The 19,445-nt window shown below is 45.1% G+C and overlaps 1 protein-coding gene across 3 annotated transcripts in view; it reads left to right on the top strand.

Annotated features, from left to right (window-relative positions):
• LARS2 (leucyl-tRNA synthetase 2, mitochondrial) overlaps positions 1–19,445 on the top strand; it is a 537,549-nt gene that overhangs the window by 259,060 nt on the left and 259,044 nt on the right. For all 3 annotated transcript variants that reach the window (XM_073550070.1, XM_073550069.1, XM_073550068.1), the window contains exon 2: positions 9,601–9,846. In XM_073550070.1, the coding sequence (XP_073406171.1) occupies positions 9,619–9,846 (228 nt within the window). In that variant the 5' untranslated portion in view covers positions 9,601–9,618. The remainder of the gene's footprint in view (positions 1–9,600; positions 9,847–19,445) is intronic.

Here is a 19,445-nt window from a genome sequence, read left to right as displayed (position 1 = left end):
GATAGAAAATACCCAAAAGTGACACCCTTCTAAAACTGCACCCCTCAAGGTGCACAAAACCAGATGCAAGAAGTTTATTAACCCTTCAGGTGCTTCACAGGAATTTTTTGAATGTTTAAAAAAATGAACATTTTTTTTTCACAAAAAAAATTACTTCAGGTTCAATTTTTTTATTTTACCAACGGTAACAGGAGAAATTAGACTGCAAAAGTTATTGTGCAATTTGTCCTGAGTACGCTGATACCTGATATGTGGGGGTGGACCACTGTTACCGCACACGGCAGAGCTCAGAAGGGAAGGAACGCCGTTTGACTTTTTCACTGCAAAATTGGCTGGAATTCAGATCGGAAGCCATGTCACGTTGGGAGAGCTCCTGATGTGCCTAAACAGTGGAAACCCCCCACAAGTGACCCCATTTTGGAAACTAGACCCCCCAAGGAACTTATCTAGATATGTGGTGAGCACTTTGAACCCCCAAGGGCGTCACAGAAGTTTATAACGTACAGCCGTACAATTAAAAAAATCATTTTTTTTCCACAAAAATGATCTTTTCACCCCCAATTTTTATTTTTCCAAGGGTAACAGGCCCCCAAAAGTTATTGTGCAATTTGTCCTGCGTACGCTGATACCCCACATGTGGGGATAAACCACTATTTGGGCGCTTGGCAGAGCTCGGAAGGGAAGCAGCGCCATTTGACTTTTTTGGCTGGAATTGAGATCGGACGCCATGTCGCGTTTGGAAAGCCCCTGATGTGCCAAAACAGTGGAAACCCCCCAATTCTAACTCCAACCCTAACCCCAACACACCCCTAACCCTAATCTTAGCCCTAACTCTAGCCCTAACCCTAGCCCTAGCCCTAACCCTAATGGGAAAATGGAAATACATTTTTTTAATTTTATTATTTTTCCCTAACTAAGGGGGTGATAACGGGGGGTTTGATTTACTATTTATGGCGGGTTTTTATGTTTGGCAGCTGTCACACGCTAAAAGACGCTTTTTATTGTAAAAAATAGTTTTTGCATCACCACATTTTGAGAGCTATAATTTTTCCATATTTTGACCCACCGAGTCATGTGAGGTCTTATTCTTTTGCAGGACGAATTGACGTTTTTATTGGTACCGTTTTCGGGCACAAGACATTTTTTGATCGCTTTTTATTCCGATTTTTGGGATGCAGAATGAACAAAAACCAGCAATTCATGAATTTCTTTTGGGGGGTGCGTTTACACCGTTCCGTGTGCAGTAAAATTGATAAAGCGGTTTTATTCTTCAGGTCAGTACGGTTACAGCGATACCTCATTTATATTTTTTTTATGTTTTGGCGCTTTTATACAATAAAAACAATTTTATATAAAAAATAATTATTTTTGCATTGCTTTATTCTGCGAGCTATAACTTTTTTATTTGTTTGCTGATGCTGTATGGCAGCTTGTTTTTTGCAGGACAAGATGACGTTTTCAGCGGTACCATGGTTATTTATATCCGTCTTTTTGATCGCGCGTTATTGCACTTTTTGTTCGGCAGTATGATGATAAACTAAAGCATTATTTTTTGCTTTGTTTTTTATTTTAATTTTTTAAGGGGTTCACTAAAGGGGTTAACTAGTGGGACAGTGTTATAGGGCGGGTCGTTACGGACGTGGCGATACCAAGTATGTGTACTTATATATATATATATTTTTTTTTTTTTTCAAAAAATGAATTTAATAGGGAATTTTTTTCTTTTTAATTTATTTAGCGATTTTTTTATAAATTATTTTTAATTTTTTTTTTTTTTTACTTTACATTGTCCCAGGGGGACATGATTGTAATATGTCAGATCGCTGATCTGACACCTTGCACAGCAGTGTGTCAGATCGGCGATCTGCAGGCACTGCTGGAGGCTTTCTCATGCCTGCGCTATGCAGGCACTGAGAAAGATGCCTCCCTGCAGGCCCCCGAAGGTCCCCGCCGCCATATTGGATCCGGGGACCTGCAGGGAAGGAGGCCCCCAGAGCAGCGCTGCACATCGAGCTGTGATGGGGGTCTTGGGGAAGCACGGAGGGAGCCCCCTCCCTGCTGATGCTTCCCTGGTCCTCCGGTTCACTGTGATCATGTTTGATCGCAGTGTGACGGGGGCGGTCCGTGACCACCCCTGACACATAGTGCTGGGTGTCAGCTGTGATAATCAGCTGACACTCGGCCGCGATCAGCTATGATGGCTATGACGTACTATTCCTTCCTTGGGACTTAGGTCACATGGACGGAATAGTACGTCTAATGTAGGAAAGGGGTTAAATTAGGCCATTGGGCCATATGCTTATTACTTCTCTTACATAACATATATTATTCCAATATTTTATTCTACGATCTAATAATTAAAATGCACTTTGTTCATGGTACAACCCCTTGAAGTTTGTTTCCATATAAAAATTTTATCGTTATATTTGATAAGGAAAAACTTCCTCAATTCTAGACATTTTTTTCTATAAATATCAAGATTGGCCCACAACTTTGTCCAAGCTTTTAATTTTGACCCTCTGTGTATTTGAGTTTTACATCCCTGGCTTAGGACAATGTGACTATTCCCTGGGCACTTTAAACCCAATTTTGCCCCTCACAGTTATGCCCTTATATGATGAATGCCATAGTATTATCCTTTTGGTATCCATTATTTTTACCAATATTAGAGTAGTGTATTAGAATGCAGTGTTCAATGCAGAATTATCCTGGAAAGAAACACTTATGGACATCCTCAGGCTCCATGCGCTTACCCTCGTCCTTGGGTTCCGTCGTGCTTACCAGCGTCCTCAGGCTCTGTTGTGGTTACCAGCGTCCTCCAGTTTCGGCACTCATCCGTATCCTCAAGCTCCGGCGCTCTCTTGCATCCTCAGTCTCCGGCACTCTTCCGCATCCTTAGACTTCAGCACTCTCCTGCATCCTCAGGCTCCGGCGCTCACCCGCATCCTCAGACTCTGGGGTTCACCCGCATCCTCAGGCTCTGCTACTCACCCACATCTTTAGGTGCCGGCACTCACCTGCATCCTCAGGCTCCGGCGCTCCTCCTCATCCTCAGGCTCTGTCACTCACCCGAATCCTCAGGCTCTGGCGCTCACCCACACCCTTAGGCTATGGCGCTTCATGTCAAACAAAGAAAATATTTACTGAGAATACTGTATCTATGGGTAATATTGCTGGGAGCATTTTAATAGGGTTGTTGTGGTTGGCACCTCATTGGGTGCACTGACTGTCATTGTTGAGGGAGTTACTTTGTTTTTTTCATTTTATTGGAACCCTTGGATGTGGTACATTTGAATTGTTTCCTTGCCCCTCTGAGATCTAAGAACAGGCTAGCAAAAGCTGAAAATGAGTGTCCTAGAAAATGCATGTCTCTGTGACACAATTTGAGAACAAGATTTTCTTAAAAACATCCCATTTACCATACAATTGTCCGCTAGAGCTCAGAGTCTAGAATAATCATGTAAATGATGGATTTTCACTACCCAATATTAGAGGGTCTTTTGCTCATAATCCAGCAAGACTCCAGCATTGTTCTCCTGAATGTCTTGGCTGATCATCAGCTGCTCTGTTGGTCTAGATTCATACATCCGTGTGAATGTAACCATTTGAGAGACATTGTTTTTTTTTCCTATCCCATTTTATTCACTGAAGCAGGCGGATTAGCGGAAGTTTTTATAGCCATTGACTCTTAACAATAAATCAGCTGAAAATGGATGAAATTGAGGTAGAAAACTGGGGACAAAGATTATCCAGATCCATCTGTTTTACAAGGCCGTCCATTGCATTCAATGACTCAAGGCTGAGACGCAAAATCTGATCAGAACGGGAAATGTTCTGAGTCTCACTGACTTAAAACTGATGCGTGCATGGCTTATTCAGACTCTTACAGGTCGCATGCTTTTAGCGCATTACTGCTGTGTCTCTCACATGAATGATATAAATGTCCTGATGATTTCACAGAAAAAAATGATACAAATAGGAAATGCTGAAATACATTTCTGCATGTACGTACAGCTTAAAGGGAACCTGTCACCCCCCCCCGGGCGTTTTTAACTAAAAGAGCCACCTTCAGCAGCACTTAGGCTGCATTCTGTGAAGGTGGCTCTTCTGTTTCTGACCCGCAAGAACGCCGAAATATTAACTTTTGTAAATAGGTCCTCATACCTGTAATGCGTCCCTTAGGTTTGGTGTGTCCTAAAGCAGCCGCCTCCCCACTGATAAAAATGTCTCTATAGTGTCTGGGCCCCGCCTCCCATAGCCGTCCATCATGCCCCTGTGCTGCCGTCTGGGCCCCGCCTCCCATAGCCGTCCATCAGGCCCCTGCTCTGCCGTCTGTGCCCCGCCCCATAGCCATCCATCAGGCCCCAGCTCTGCCGTCTGTGGCCCGCCTCCTTCTGTCTCCTATGCTGGAGCCTGCTCTGTGAAAACAGTTCTCGGGCATGCGCAGTGTGCGCTGCCCGTGAACTGACATCAGGCAATTACGCTTGCGTGTTGTGGAGATCCTGCCCCGCAGTGTGAATACATCATAACACACACACTGCGGGGCAGGATCTGGGGCCTCCACAATACGCAAGCGTAATCGCCTCACAGAGCAGGCGCCGCCATAGGAGACAGAAGGAGGCGGGGCACAGACGGCAGAGCAGGGGCATGATGGATGGCTATGGGAGGCTATGGGCCTTTTTCTGAAAAGGAAAAATGGTCAAAATAAAATAAAAAAAAATCCCAGTGTTTTCAAACTACAAATAATGCAAAGAAAACAAGTTCATAATCATTTAGAAACAACAATACTAATGTTTTAACTCAGGAAGAGTTCAGAAATCAATATTTTGATAACCATGACTTTTAGTCACAGCTTTCATACGTCTTGGCATGCTTTCCACCAGTCTTTCACACTGTTTCTGGCGCAAAAATTTAAGCAGTTCTTCTTTGTTTAATGGCTTGTGACTATCCATCATCCTCCATCCTCCATCATCCATCATCTTCTTGATTAAATTCCAGAGGTTTTCAATGAGGTTCAGGTCTGGAGAATGGGTTGCCCATGACAGGGTTTTGATGTGGTAGTCTCTTAATTTTGGCCAGAGCTGTATATATACTGTATATATACATGTCAGTGACAAATACAATTAGTATAGTGTGTGTGCAAAATTATGGACATGTATTTAATAAATGATTATTTCATGGAAAAAAAATGGCGTGGGGTCCCCCTATCTGTAATATAACGCTGTAAGCGTCACTCTGTCCGAAGCCTTTATAGACTGTGCAAGCGCGACGCGACTGCGCAGTCTGGCTCCAGACAGAGTGAGGCAGCCAGCGGTGAGGAGTGTGTATGGCGCCGGAGATGGCGGTACCGTACACACACTGCATACCGCCATTTCCGACGCCATACATACATACTTACCTGACCAGGAGGAGCGTTGCCGCAGCGCTTCTCTTCGCCCGGAGACCGGGGCTGGAGTGCGGCCGGAATCGCGCTGCGCATGCGCGATCCGGCGCCATTTTACTGAAGACACACTTGCAGTGTGTCTTCATCAATATGGCGCCGGGCCAGAATCGCGCACGCGCATAGCGCGATCTGGCGCCATTTTACTGAAGACACACTTGCAGTGTGTCTTCAGCAATATGGCGCCGGACAGCGCTATGGGCATGCGCGATTCCGGCCGCACTCCTGCCCCAGCCTCCAGCAGAACAGCACTGGAGCACAGGAAAGAAGGGTGAGTATAAATGTTTTTTTTTGTGTACTTTTAATAGGAGTGAGGGGACCATGCAAACCATGATAGGGGAGGTGAGAGGACCATGCATACCAGGATAGGGGGTGAGGGGGCCATGCATACCAGGATTGGGGGGTGAGGGGGCCATGCATGCCTGGATGGGGGGATGAGGGGTACCATGCATACCAGGATAGGGGGGGTGAGAGGACCATGCATACCAGGATTGGGGGGTGAGGGGGCCATGCATACCATGATTGGGGGGGGTGAGGGGGCCATGCATACCAGGATTGGAGGGTGAGGGGGCCATGCATACCAGGATTGGGGGGTGAGGGGTACCATTCATACCAGGATAGGGGGGTGAGGAGACCATGCACACCAGGATAGCGGGGGTGAGGGGTACCATGCATACCAGTATTGGGGGATGAGGGGTACCATTCATACCAGGATGGGAGGGTGAGAAACCATGCATACCAGGATAGCGGGGTGAGGGGACCATGCATACCAGTATTTGGGGATGAGGGGTACCATGCATACCAGGATTGGGGGATGAGGGGTACCATGCATACCAGGATTGGGGGATGAGGGGTACCATGCATACCAGGATAGGGGGTAAGGGGACCATGCATACCAGGATAGGGATGAGGGGGTACCATGCATACCAGGATTGGGGGGGTGAGAGGACCATGCATACCAGGATTGGGGGATGAGGGGTACCATGTATACCAGGATAGGGGTTGAGGGGACCATGCATACCATGATAGGTGGGTGAGAGGGCCATTCATACCAGGATTGGGGGATGAGGGGTACCATGCATACCAGGATTGGGGGATGAGGGGTACCATGCATACCAGGATAGGGGGTGAGAGGACCATGCATACCAGGATTGGGGGATGAGGGGTACCATGCATACCAGGATAGGGGGTGAGGGGACCATACATACCAGGATAAGGATGAGGGAGTACCATGCATACCAGGATTGGGGGATGAGGGGTACCATGCATAACAGGATAGGGGGTGAGGTGACCATGCATACCAGGATAGGGGGGTGAGAGGACCATGCATACCAGGATTGGGGGATGAGGGATACCATGCATAACAGGATTGGGGGATGAGGGGTACCATGCATACCAGGATAGGGGGTGAGGGGACCATGCATACCAGGATAGGGATGAGGGGGTACCATGCATACCAGGATTGGGGGGTGAGAGGACCATGCATACCAGGATTGGGGGATGAGGGGTACCATGCATACCAGGATAGGGGGTGAGGGGACCATGCATACCAGGATAGGTATGAGGGAGTACCATGCATACCAGGATTGGGGGGTGAGAGGACCATGCATACCAGGATTGGGGGTGAGGGGACCATGCTTACCAGGATGAAGAATGGGGTGCCATGCATAACAGGATTGGGGGGGAGGATACCATGCATACCAGGATAGGAATGAGGGGTGCAATGCTTACCAGGATAGGAGGGTGGCAGCACATAGCAGGATAGGAGACCATATACCAATAAAAATGCTTGCCACCCGGGTGTAGAACGGGTTCATAGCTATTAATTTATAGCCAGCAACAGCTATGCAGACAGCTGAGAGATGATATTTATAGCCTAGGAAGGGTCCATGGATAGTGCCCCCCCCCCCCCCGTCTACCAACACCAGCTCTCAGCCACCACAGGACAGCGCTAAGATGTGACTGTCCCAGCTGCAAACTACTGGTGAATGAATAAGATGCTGCCATCACAGATTCAGTGACTAGCAGTGATGTCACTGATGCTGCGCTACCTCACTGCCTGAACTGCGATGAACTCTTGAGCATGGGAAAATGCCAGTTGATTTTCCCACGCTCCAGAGTTCAGCGCGAGTCAGGCTGTGAGGGAGCGCAGCATCAGTGATATCACCGCTAGTCACTGAAGCTATTCTCGCAGCCGGGCTGAACTGCTGTGACCTCAGGACCGTGGGAAAGTGCCAGGCCCTTAGCACCATGCCGGAGTCCTGCTCTGACAGGCATGGTCCCCGGCGTGTCTCTTCACTCACCCGTACTGCGGTCAGTTCCCTTCCCCATGCTCTGGATGCTTCCAGCTGGTCCTCTAGCCATGTCCTTAGGGCACGCGTGCGTGCACTCCCGCCCTCTTAAAGGTTCAGCACGTGCACTTGCTATTTCCTTCCCAGCCAATAGCTGTGGGACATTATATATTGCTTCCTCCCCACTGGGCGACCGGAGCATCCTTCCTGTTTCGCAGTCTAAGTTGTGTAAAGTTGCATAGCAGTCCCCGCTGCACTCTAATGCAGATCCTTCCTGCTGCACTCTGATGCAGATCCTTCCTGCTGCACTCTGATACAGACCCTGCCTGCTGCACTCTAATTTTTGACCCTGCCTGCTGCACTTTAATGCAGTCCCTGTCTGCTGCACTCAACTGCAGATCCTGCCTACTGCACTCTGATACAAACACTGCCTGCTGCACTCTAATTTTTGACCCTGCCTGCTGCACTTTAATGCAGTCCCTGTCTGCTGCACTCAACTGCAGATCCTGCCTACTGCACTCTGATACAAACACTGCCTGCTGCACTGTTGAACTCAGGTGCGAACTGTCTGCATTCTAATACAAACCCTGCCAGCAGCTTCTTCTAGTCTGTCCTCTGGGTCCAGTTGCTGTACGTCTGTTGGTCTGTACTGGAGTGCCACCTGGCGTTCATCGGGAGCCAAGTCTAACCTCAGCATCAGAGGCTCTAGTGAACATTCAGGTGTTCGCTTAGTCACGCCCCTCCTGGCTCTCCACAGTCAGTGGCACAGTGGTTCCACAAACCATGTCTGTGACAGTCATCTATGATTTTAAAAGAAAGCACCATAGAATGAAAATGTTGGCGACATATTACAACATGTATCTTTTTCCATTCTTCAAGAACGACCTGTTTTAGAGCCTGGATGTTTGATGGAGAGTGACACTCAACTTGTCTCTTCAGAATTCCCCATAGGTGTTTTGGCTGAGTTCAGATCAGGAGATCTACTTGGCCACTGAATCACATTTACCTTGCTCTTTTTCAGAAATGCAACAAATGTGTTTTGTATCATTGTAGTGTTGGAAAAGTGCACGAACTTGTGGTAGCATCTTCTCTTTCATTATATAGCAGTACATCTTTGAATTCCATGATGATACGATCAATGAAATGTAGCTCCCCAACACAAATAGCACTCATGCAGCCCCACATAAGGACACTGCCACCACCTTGTTTCACTGTAGGCACCATGAATTTAGAAATATTCATGGTGCTTGCAGTGAGACATGGTGGCAGTGTCCTTATATTACTCTCATGTTGGGGGTTAAAAAAATGTTCTATGAAACTCAGTCTTGTCAACATTTTGGAAATTGTTTTTGTTTTCAGTGAGATATTGATTAAAATCTTACAAAGTGGGTGTACTCATTTTTGTTGATCACTGTGCATGTTTGTATGCATGTGTGTATATAATTAGTAAAAAATAGGTGCAGCAATAGCAAAGCAAAATATTATTAGCTGGTGTAAAGCCTACCAGGCAAGCCAAATTTCATTATATCCAAAAAAGATGAAGGCGACACTCCAAAGGTCCAAAGATTATAGTGGTTTATTGACCCATCATGACAGAGCGACATTTTCTTCCAAGTCTGGAACTTTTCCAAGCCATGGGAACTAAAAATAAAAGTTTATGTTACTCTCTTTTCCCATTTAAAAAATAAATACGGTATATTTGGTACTGTTGCATCTGTAAAAGATGGACTATTATGTAAGTCTTGAGTACCCCGTGCTATTAATGTATGTTTCAATAAAATATCAATAAAAATATAATTTATTGCCTTGCACTATCACTTGTATTTAGTGTGACATATTGTATGACGGCTGTTATGTAATATTTCATAGGGTGTCCCTACATGAAGAATGGGTCCTGCGCTGATGGGACTTGGATTTTGCAGCAGTTGTCTGAAAGGAAGGCTGAATACACTGCCTGAAAACTGGCGTTGGGTTTTAAGTTTTGGAATCACAAGGACTATATACAGTGAGACAGGACAATGGGAAAAAGTATATGGTTTGGAAACGAGAAAAAAAGTGGAAAAATGTTGGCATCACAAGATAAAAGACAATTTTACTACAATTAATGAATTAGACGTAAGTATGGTTATACCTGTATCTCCTGTCATTAAACATGTGACTTATGAAGGTAATTGCTTGCACCAGAAATTTTTAGTGGCTTCATAGCAAAAGGGGTGAATACATATGCACATGACAATTTTTAGTTATTTGATCCCATAAATTTAATTTATGCCTGTATTTTTCTCACTTCACCAACTTAGAATATCTAGTGCTGATGCATCACACAAATCGGATTACAAAAATATTTATACCCAGGTCTTAACATAACAAAATAGGTAAAAAGCCAAAGGGGGAGTGGGTGGGGGTGAATACTTTTGTAAGCCACTGTATACATAGATTTAATGGAAAAAAAATTAAAGAAGTTGTCCAATACTTTTTCCATTGATGACACTCCATTCTGAGCCCAATTGGGGACAGTTATGATAGTGTATGTAAAGCCCCGCGGAATAAGATAGCGCTATATAAGCAAAGCTTAATAAATAAAATAGTATTTTATAACACTTGCACAGTCATTTTGCTATCAGGTCAGATTAATATTGAGGATTTGAGAGGCCAGTAGTACTTTTTTAATAACCCCCCTTTTCTGTTCATTGGTTAGGGCACTTCCTTCACTGTGGTACCCCTTTGTTTTTGTTGTTTGACTAATTTGGCTTTTTACAATTTTACCTAATAAAGGTTAAGTTTTAATATCCACCTTGCTACACAGATAATCCCTTAAAGGGAATCTGTCACCTATTTTTTGGTATATAAGCTGCGGCCACCACCATCAGGGGCTTATCTACAAGCCCCCGATGTAACCTGAAAGAGAAGAAAAACGAGTTAGATTATACTCACCCAGGGGCGGTTCGGGTCTGAAGGGTGTCGTGATCCAGTCTGGCGCCTCCCATCTTGTAGCGATGACGTCCTCTGCTTCCCGTCGTGGCTCTGGCGCAGGCGCACTGCTCTGCCCTGTTGAGGGCAAAACAGAGTACTGCAGTGCGCAGGCGCCGGAAGAGCAAAGAAGAGGACATCATCGCTACAAGATGGGAGGCGCCGGACCAGACCGTGACACCCTCCGGACCCAGACCGCCCCTGGGTCCCTGGGTTACATCAGGGGCTTATCTACAGCATTACAGAATGCTGTAGATAAGCACCTGATGGCGGTGGCCGCAGCTTATATACCAAAAAATAGGTGACAGATTCCCTTTAATTAGCTCCTATGGTATATCCTGGCTCCCGCATGTCAAATTCCTGGCTCCAGCCGTATGTTCTTCCATCCTGCCCTCATGAGTATCCATTCTGCCCCCATGTTATGTCCCATGATCCTGCCCTGTCTCCGTCATATCCATCCTGCCCCATGATCCTGCCCCATCTGTCTCCATCGTATCCATCCTGCCCCATGTCTCTAATCCTGCACCATCTGTCTTCATCCTGCCCCCATGCTCCATTCTTCCCCCCGTGCTCCATTCTGCCCCCCGTGCCCCATTCTGCCCCCCCCCGTGTTCCAGTCTGCCGGGCGGGAAATTTTAGGCCATGCCCCTGACCACACCCTTTTCACAACTATTCACACCCATATCCATGCCGTAATCGCACCCATTTAGCACTGCTGATCACACTGACTGGTACTGTGGGCACAGTGGCTGGTATTATGAGCACACTGACTCATACTGAGGAAAAGAAAGAAAGAAAAGAGAGAAAGAAAGAACAGAGAGAGAAAGTAAGAACAGAGAAAGAAAGAGGAAACAAAACATAGAGAAAGAAAGAGGGGAAATAAAGAAAGAATGGAGAGAGAAGAACAGAAAGAAAGAACAGAGAGAAAGAAAGGGGAAGAAAGAAAGAACAGAGAGTGAAAGAAAAGAGAGAGGAAGAGCAGAGAGAAAGAAAGAGGGGAAAGAAAAGAGCGAAAGAAAGAACAGAGAAAGAAAGGGGAAATAAAGAACAGAGAGAGAAAGAAAGAAAGAAAGGGGAAAAAAGAACAGAGAGAGAGAAAGAGAGGGGAAAGAAAGAACAGAGCGAGAGAGAAAGAAAGGGGAAAGAAAGAGGAGAAAGAAAGAACAGAGAGTGTGTTAGGCATCGAGTTTCCCCCACTGCACAGGGGGAATCTCAAGCCATGTTCTCTGCGGTCTCCGATTCCTCTTCGGCCGCAGAGATTCCTGCTCAGCAGAGACTCCTGCTCAGCAGAGACGTCGGTCCAGGCGTCTTGCTCAGGCTAATGCTAGGCGTCTGGTTGCTCCTTCTGGCTCTGCTGTAACACCATGCTTGAGTCAGCAGCAAGCAGACCCTCCAGGGACTAAGTCCTGTAATTTGCCTACTGAGCATGCCCGTGGGACGACCTCATTGGAGGTCGAATGTCACATGCGCAGGTCCCGTTCCTGCTCTGATTGGTCCACTATTGGGAAGGTCCCGGAAGGACGCCGTTATAAGAGAGTCACATGGCCGCTCGGCCATGCGCTAATATAAATTATTATGCTAAAGGTGTGTATGATGATGGAGGCATTTATCTGGTGACTGACTCATTTGAAACCCCTACCCTTGGTTGTGCCTGTTGTTAGGGTCTAGTGGTTAGAGTCAGCGCCTGCCAGTGGCTAGGCTTTAGGCCACAGTGCTTCCAGGTCAGCACCTCACGTATCGCCATATTGTGCCATCCAGCGCAAGGCACATAAGTACCACATCTACTGCAGCGCTGAGTCCTGGTGAGTCTAGAGAGACTCCGACCCTGTATCTTGGGGCAGTCCTGTGACTTTACACCAGCGCTCACTTCGCAGAGCTCTGTGAGCTTAACAGGCTTCGGCATTTATATTTGGCGGTAGTGCGGCTCTGTGAGGCAACAGAGTCCGCCTCGTACACACCAGGAGACGTTAACCCGCGTGCGTTCACTTATTATACCGCCATATAGTATCTGCCATTACTTAGCTGCACGGTGTACCCCAGGCTGCGTATGCACCTCATTATCATTTTATTATTTGGTGCGTTCCACCAGCCTAACAGAGAGAAAGAAAGAACAGAGAGAGAAAGAAAGGGGAAAAAAAAAGAACAGAGAGAGAGAAAGATTCTATAAAGATTCTATAGCAGCCCAGCTCCCATTGTAGTGCCCACCTGAGCCTCCCGATGCCGGACATATCATGATCCGCTCACATGGTCGGTATCCTCGATTCCAAGACTATCACGCTGTCGGAGGAGGACACGCTGATGGATCTGAAGCATTCCCTGAAGTGCCTCCATGGTTGCGCCACAATCTCTTCCCGAAATTATCTAATTTCCGGTCAGCTTCCAGCACGTCACTTCCGGTGGAACGTCACGTGCGAGTTTTAAAGTGCTCCTCGGGGCTCCGCTGTGTACTCCTGTGTCCGCGGGAAAAGTAAGCTCCCGTCCAGGACAGCAGGGCAGACTCTCAAAATTGGGACTGTCCCATTGGATCCGGGACGGTTGGGAGGTATGAATGCTCCCCACCATACACCGACCTCGTACACACACGGCTCCGCACACTCAATATGTGGTGATGCAAAAACTATTTTTACAATAAAAAGCATCTTTTAGCGTGCGACAGCTGCCAAATATAAAAACCGCCATAAATAGTAAATCAAACCCCCCGTTATCACCCCCTTAGTTAGGGAAAAATAATAAAATTAAAAAAATGTATTTATTTCCATTTTTCCGCTAGGGTTAGGGCTAGGGTTAGGGCTCAGATTAGGGTTAGGGGTGTGTTGGGGTTAGGGTTGGAGTTATAATTGGGGGGTTTCCACTGTTTGGGCACATCAGGGGCTCTCCAAATGCAACATGGCGTCTGATCTCAATTCCAGCCAATTCTGAGTTGAAAAAGTCAAATGGTGCTCCTTCCCTTCCAAGCTCTGCCATGCGCCCAAACAGTGTTTTACCCCCACATGTAGGGTATCAGCCTACTCAGGACAAATTGCAAAACAATTTTTGGGGTCCAATTTCTCCTGTTACCCTTAGGAAAATAAAAAATTGGGGGCAAAAATATCATTTTTGTGGAAAAACATGAGTTTTTTATTTTCACGTCCGAGTGTTATAAACTTCTGTGAAGCACTTGGGGGTTCAAAGTGCTCACCACACATCTAGATAAGTTCCGTGGGGGGTCTAGTGTCCAAAATGGGGTCACTTGTGGGGAGTTTCAATAGTTTAGGTACATCAGGGGCTCTCCAAACGCACATGACACCCGCAGACCATTCCATCAAAGTCTGCATTCCAAAACGTCACTGCTTCCCTTCCGAGCCCCGACGTGTGTCCATACAGTAGTTTTCTCCCACATATGGGGTGTCAGCGTACTCAGGCCAAATTGGACAACAACTTTTGGGGGTCCAATTTCTCCTGTTACCCTTGGGAAAATGAAAAAATTGGGGACTAATTGATCATGTTTCTGGAAAAAATACGATTTTTTTATTTTCATGCCCTGGCATTATAAACTTCTGTGAAGCCCTTGGGGGTTCAAAGTGCTCACCTCACATCTAGATAAGTTCCTTAGTGGGTCTAGTTTTCAAAATGGGGTCATTTGTGGGGGGTTTCCACTGTTTAGGTACATTAGGGGCTCTCCAAAGGCAACATGACACCCGCAGACCATTCCCTCAAAGTCTGCATTCCAAAACGTCACTACTTCCCTTCCGAGCCCCAACGTGTGCCCATACAGTAGTTTTCTCCCACATTTGGGGTATCAGCATACTCAGGACAAATTGGACAACAACTTTTGGGGTCCAATTTCTCCTGGCTGGTACCCTTGGGAAAATAAAAAAAATGGTGACTAAAAGATCATGTTTGTGGAAAAAATACAAATTTTTTATTTTCACGCCCGGGCGTTATAAACTTCTGTGAAGCACTGGGGGGCTCAAAGTGCTCACCACACATCTAGATAAGTTCCTTGGGGGGGTCTAGTTTACAAAATGGTGTCATTTGTGGGGGGTTTCCACTGTTTAGGTACATTAGGGGCTCTCCAAAGGCAACATGACACCCGCAGACCATTCCATCAAAGTCTGCATTCCAAAACGTCACTACTTCCCTTCCGAGCCCCGACGTGTGCCCATACAGTAGTTTTCTCCCACATATGGGGTATCAGCATACTCAGGACAAATTGGACAACAACTTTTGGGGTCCAATTTCTCCTGGTACCCTTGGGAAAATAAAAAAATGGTGACTAAAAGATCATGTTTGTGGAAAAAATACGAATTTTTTATTTTCACGCCCGGGCATTATAAACTTCTGTGAAGCACTGGGGGGGTCAAAGTGCTCACCACACATCTAGATAAGTTCCTTGGAGGGTCTAGTTTCCAAAATGGTGTCATTTGTGGGGGGTTTCCACTGTTTTGGTACATCAGGAGTTTTCCAAACGCGACATGGTGTCCGATCTCAATTCCAGCCAAAAACGTCAAATGGCGCTGCTTCTCTTCCGAGCTCTGCCATGCGCCCAAATAGTGGTTTACCCCCACATGTGGGGTATCAGCGTACTCAGGACAAATTGCACAATAACTTTTAGGGTCCTGTTACCCTTGGAAAAATAAGAATTGAGGGTGAAAAGATCATTTTTGTGGAAAAAATATGATTTTTTAATTGTATGGCTTTATGTTATAAACTTCTGTGAAGCCCATGGGGGTTCAAAGTTCTCACCACACATCTAGATAAGTTCCTTAGGGGGTCTAGTTTCCAAAATGGTGTCATTTGTGGGGGGTTTCCACTGTTTTGGTACATCAGGGGTTTTCCAAACACGACATGGTGTCCGATCTCAATTCCAGCCAAAAACGTCAAATGGCGCTGCTTCCCTTCCGAGCTCTGCCATGCGCCCAAATAGTGGTTTACCCCCACATGTGGGGTATCAGCGTACTCAGGACAAATTGCACAATAACTTTTAGGGTCCTGTTACCCTTGGGAAAATAAAAATTGGGGTGAAAAGATCATTTTTGTGGAAAAAATATGATTTTTTAATTGTACCGCTGTACGTTATAAACTTCTGTAAAGCCCTTGTGGGTTCAAAGTTCTCACCACATATCTAGATAAGTTCCTTGGGGGGTCTAGTTTCCAAAATGGGGTCACTTGTAGGGGGTTTCCACTGTTTAGGTACATCAGGGACTCTCCAAACGTGACATGGCGTCCAATCTGAATTCCAGCCAATTTTGCATTGAAAAAGTCAAACGGCGCTCCTTCCATTCTGAGCTCTGCCATGCACCGAAACAGTGGTTCCCCCCCACATATCAGGTATCTGCGTACTCAGGACAAATTGCACAATAACTTTTGCAGTCCAATTTCTCCTGTTACCCTTGGTAAAATAAAAAAAATTGAACCTGAAGTATTTTTTTTATGAAAAAAAGTTAGATGTTCATTTTTTTTTAAATATTAAAAAAAATTCCTGTGACGCACCTAAAGGGTTAATAAACTTCTTGAATGTGGTTTTGAGCACTTTAAGGGGTGCAGTTTTTAGAATGGTGTCACTTTTGGGTATTTTCTATCATATAGACCCCTCAAAGTGGCTTCAAATGTGATGTGGTCCTAAAAATAAAATGGTGTTGTAAAAATGAGAAATCGCTGGTCAACTTTTAACCCTTATAACTTCCTACCAAAAAAAATTTTTGGTTCCAAAATTGTGCTGATGTAAAGTAAACATGTGGGAAATGTTAGTTATCAAGTTTTTTGTGTGCCGTATCTCTGTGATTTAAGGGCATAAAAATTCGAAGTTGGAAAATTGCGAAATTTTCAAAATTTTTGCCAAATTTCCGTTTTTCTCACAAATAAACGCAAGTTATTTGAATGACATTTTACCACTAACATGAAGTACAATATGTCATGAGAAAACAATGTCAGAATCACCGGGATCCATGGAAGCGTTCCAGAGTTATGACCTCATAAAGGTACAGTGGTCAGAATTGTAAAAATTGGCCCGGTCATGAACGTGCAAACCACCCTTGGGGGTGAAGGGGTTAAGGACTGACAATAAAACATTCCAAACCCACGAGAAATTGCATTTTACAGGGAAATAAATGTTAAGAAATTTTTTTTCCAGTATAAAGACTTGTATATAAGGCAAATTTTAAAAAGGATTAAAAAAAAAAAATAATTTCAGTAAACCAACATAGATTTTTTTTTTTTTTTTTAAATTAAAGAATAGAAAATTTCAGTTTAGTTTCTAAAGGCAGCAAGAACTGCCAAAAATGAGGGACTCAGATACACCCTCTATTAGACCTCATACACATTCTGTTCAAATTGTCATGTATTGATACTCCTAGACTCAAAGGCTATGCACTTTTGAGGGTTACCGTATATACTCGAGTATAAGCCAACCTGAGTATAAGCTGAGGCACCTAATTTTGCCACGAAAAACTGGATAAGCTTATTGATTCGAGTATAAGCCGGTATGCATTGTCCCCTCATCCCTGTCGTGGTATGCATGGCTCCCCCGTCCCTGTCATTTTATGCATGGCTCCCCTGTCTCTGTCCTGGTACGCATGGCTCCTTATTCCCTATCCTTGTATGTATGGCTCTTTATCCTCTATTCTTTTATGCATGATTACTGATAAAAAAAAAAATCCTATTTACCTGCCTGCGCACCCTCGCTGGCACTGCATCTCTTTCCAGCCGCCGGTGCCAGCAGCTCTTCCTGCCGAGCGATCACGTGGCCCCGCTCATTAAGGTAATGAATATGCACTTCACGCCTATGGGAGTGAAGGGGCATGCATATTCATTACCTTAATGAGCGGGGCCACGTGATCGTTTAGCCGGAAGAGCGGCTGGCGCTGTAACAAACAAGATGCAGTGCCAGCAGCAGGGGCACGCAGTTAGGTAAGTATGATGTGTGCTGGAAGCCGACGGCTGTGGCTGTCATTGTGCGCTACTACAGCAGCGGCACAGGCTCTAGCAGCAGCCGCCGGCTCCTGCCTCTGTGACCCGCCACTCCCCCGCCGTATATCTGGGACAAATGACTCATGTATTTGGACGTGGGGGAGCGTTTTCAGCACAAAAAAAGTGGTGAAAAACTCGGCTTATACACGAGTATATACGGTATATACCAAGGAAATGTACTCCAGACCACGGAATGTGCACACATTAAGGAAATTTTCTGCACCATTTCTTCATCTCCGGCACATTTTTTGCAATGTGTTTTTGGTTGATTTGAGTGAAGTCAGTGGTAAAAAATGCAGGACAAAAATGCACAGAGAATTTACATGCTGCAGATTATTTTCTGTACCAAATCTGCAAGTCAAAAATACTCAACATGTGCAAGACACTTCAGGTTTCTCATTCACTTTGCTTTCTTCAAGTTTTACTTCAGGGTTTGTCACAAATCCGCGCCAGAAAAACTCGCCAAAAATACACCAAATCTGCATGTACAGTATGCACACAGCCTAAAATGTTGAACAAGTTTTTGGAGTCTTATATAGCAACTAAATGTACCCAAGAAGATGTAATACTTAATGGGTTAGCAATATAATACCGATAAATTTTTGACCAAGTTTTTTTAAGCTTTTATAACAACGAAATGTACTCCAGACCACGGGATAATCTATAGGTGAGCAATATAATACCGATCAATTTTGAACAAGTTTTATTTGAGGGTTATATACCAAGGAAATATACACCAGACCAAAGAATAATCTATGGGTGATCAATATAATAACGATAACATTTTGAAAAAGTTTTTGTACGGTCATATACCAACGAAATGTACCCAAAAACATGTAATACTCTATGGGTGAGAAATGTAACCCCAAAAAATTTGTAAAATATTTTTTGGAGTCTTGTATATCACAAAAATGTATCCCAGATCACGGAATAGAGTATGGGTAAGAAATGTGAAGAAACAAGCAACATTTTCAAACATTTTTTCTGCTGTTATATACCACCAAAATGTGACATAGAGCACATTATGATGTATGGATGAGTAATCTAATTCTGAATTATTTTTGTACGTTTTACAAACCACAGTAATGCAACAATAACCTGTCATGATCCAGACTGGGATTTGAGTCCTGTCTTTCCTTTTTCCCGGTCTTATCATGTCAGAGGTTAACCTTTCTCAGCCTCAGTCTGGGTTCAGGATTGCTATTTATCGTCGCTGCTTCTTGCAGGCGATGACGGTTATAGTTCTGCATACGGCCTGAGTAGCTGACTCTTTTACATCCTGATTTGTCCTGCTGTTATTCCTGACTCGACCCGTGTCTGTTATTCCCTGCTCCCTGTCCCTACTCGGTGTGTGCCCTTTGTGTCTGGACAACTTGGTAATTGAACTCGGCTTTGACCCTGAGCTGCTTTTGTCTCTTGTCTTTGGCATATCTGCTCCTGACCGTTACTGATCCCATGGGTTGTCTCTGACCCCGAATTTGCTTATTCCTTTGGTACAGCGCTACAGTCTAAGATTTGACCCGGCTTGTTTGACATCTCTGCTGCCACCTGGTGGTAACTTCACAGGTCTGCTTCATCTGTGTGCTTGACCTCTCTCCACTCTATCGTCACCTAGTGGAGCTAGCTTCTACCTGCATTGCAGCAGCGTGATATAACTGTGTTAAACTGTATGGATGAGTCATTGAATCCATAACAACATTTTGAACGAAAATATTTTGAAAGAGTAGTTGATGTACTACAGTCATAAACGCTTTGCAGAAAGTGCAAGGCCAGACCTAAAATATGATTAGGGTCAT

This window comes from Dendrobates tinctorius, unplaced genomic scaffold (genome assembly GCF_039654945.1).
Source record: "Dendrobates tinctorius isolate UK_male_01 unplaced genomic scaffold, ASM3965494v1 ptg000162l, whole genome shotgun sequence".
Lineage (NCBI taxonomy): Eukaryota > Metazoa > Chordata > Amphibia > Anura > Dendrobatidae > Dendrobates > Dendrobates tinctorius.
The sequence above is the reverse complement of the archived record's forward strand: the minus strand, read 5'-3'. Positions and strand labels throughout refer to the sequence as shown.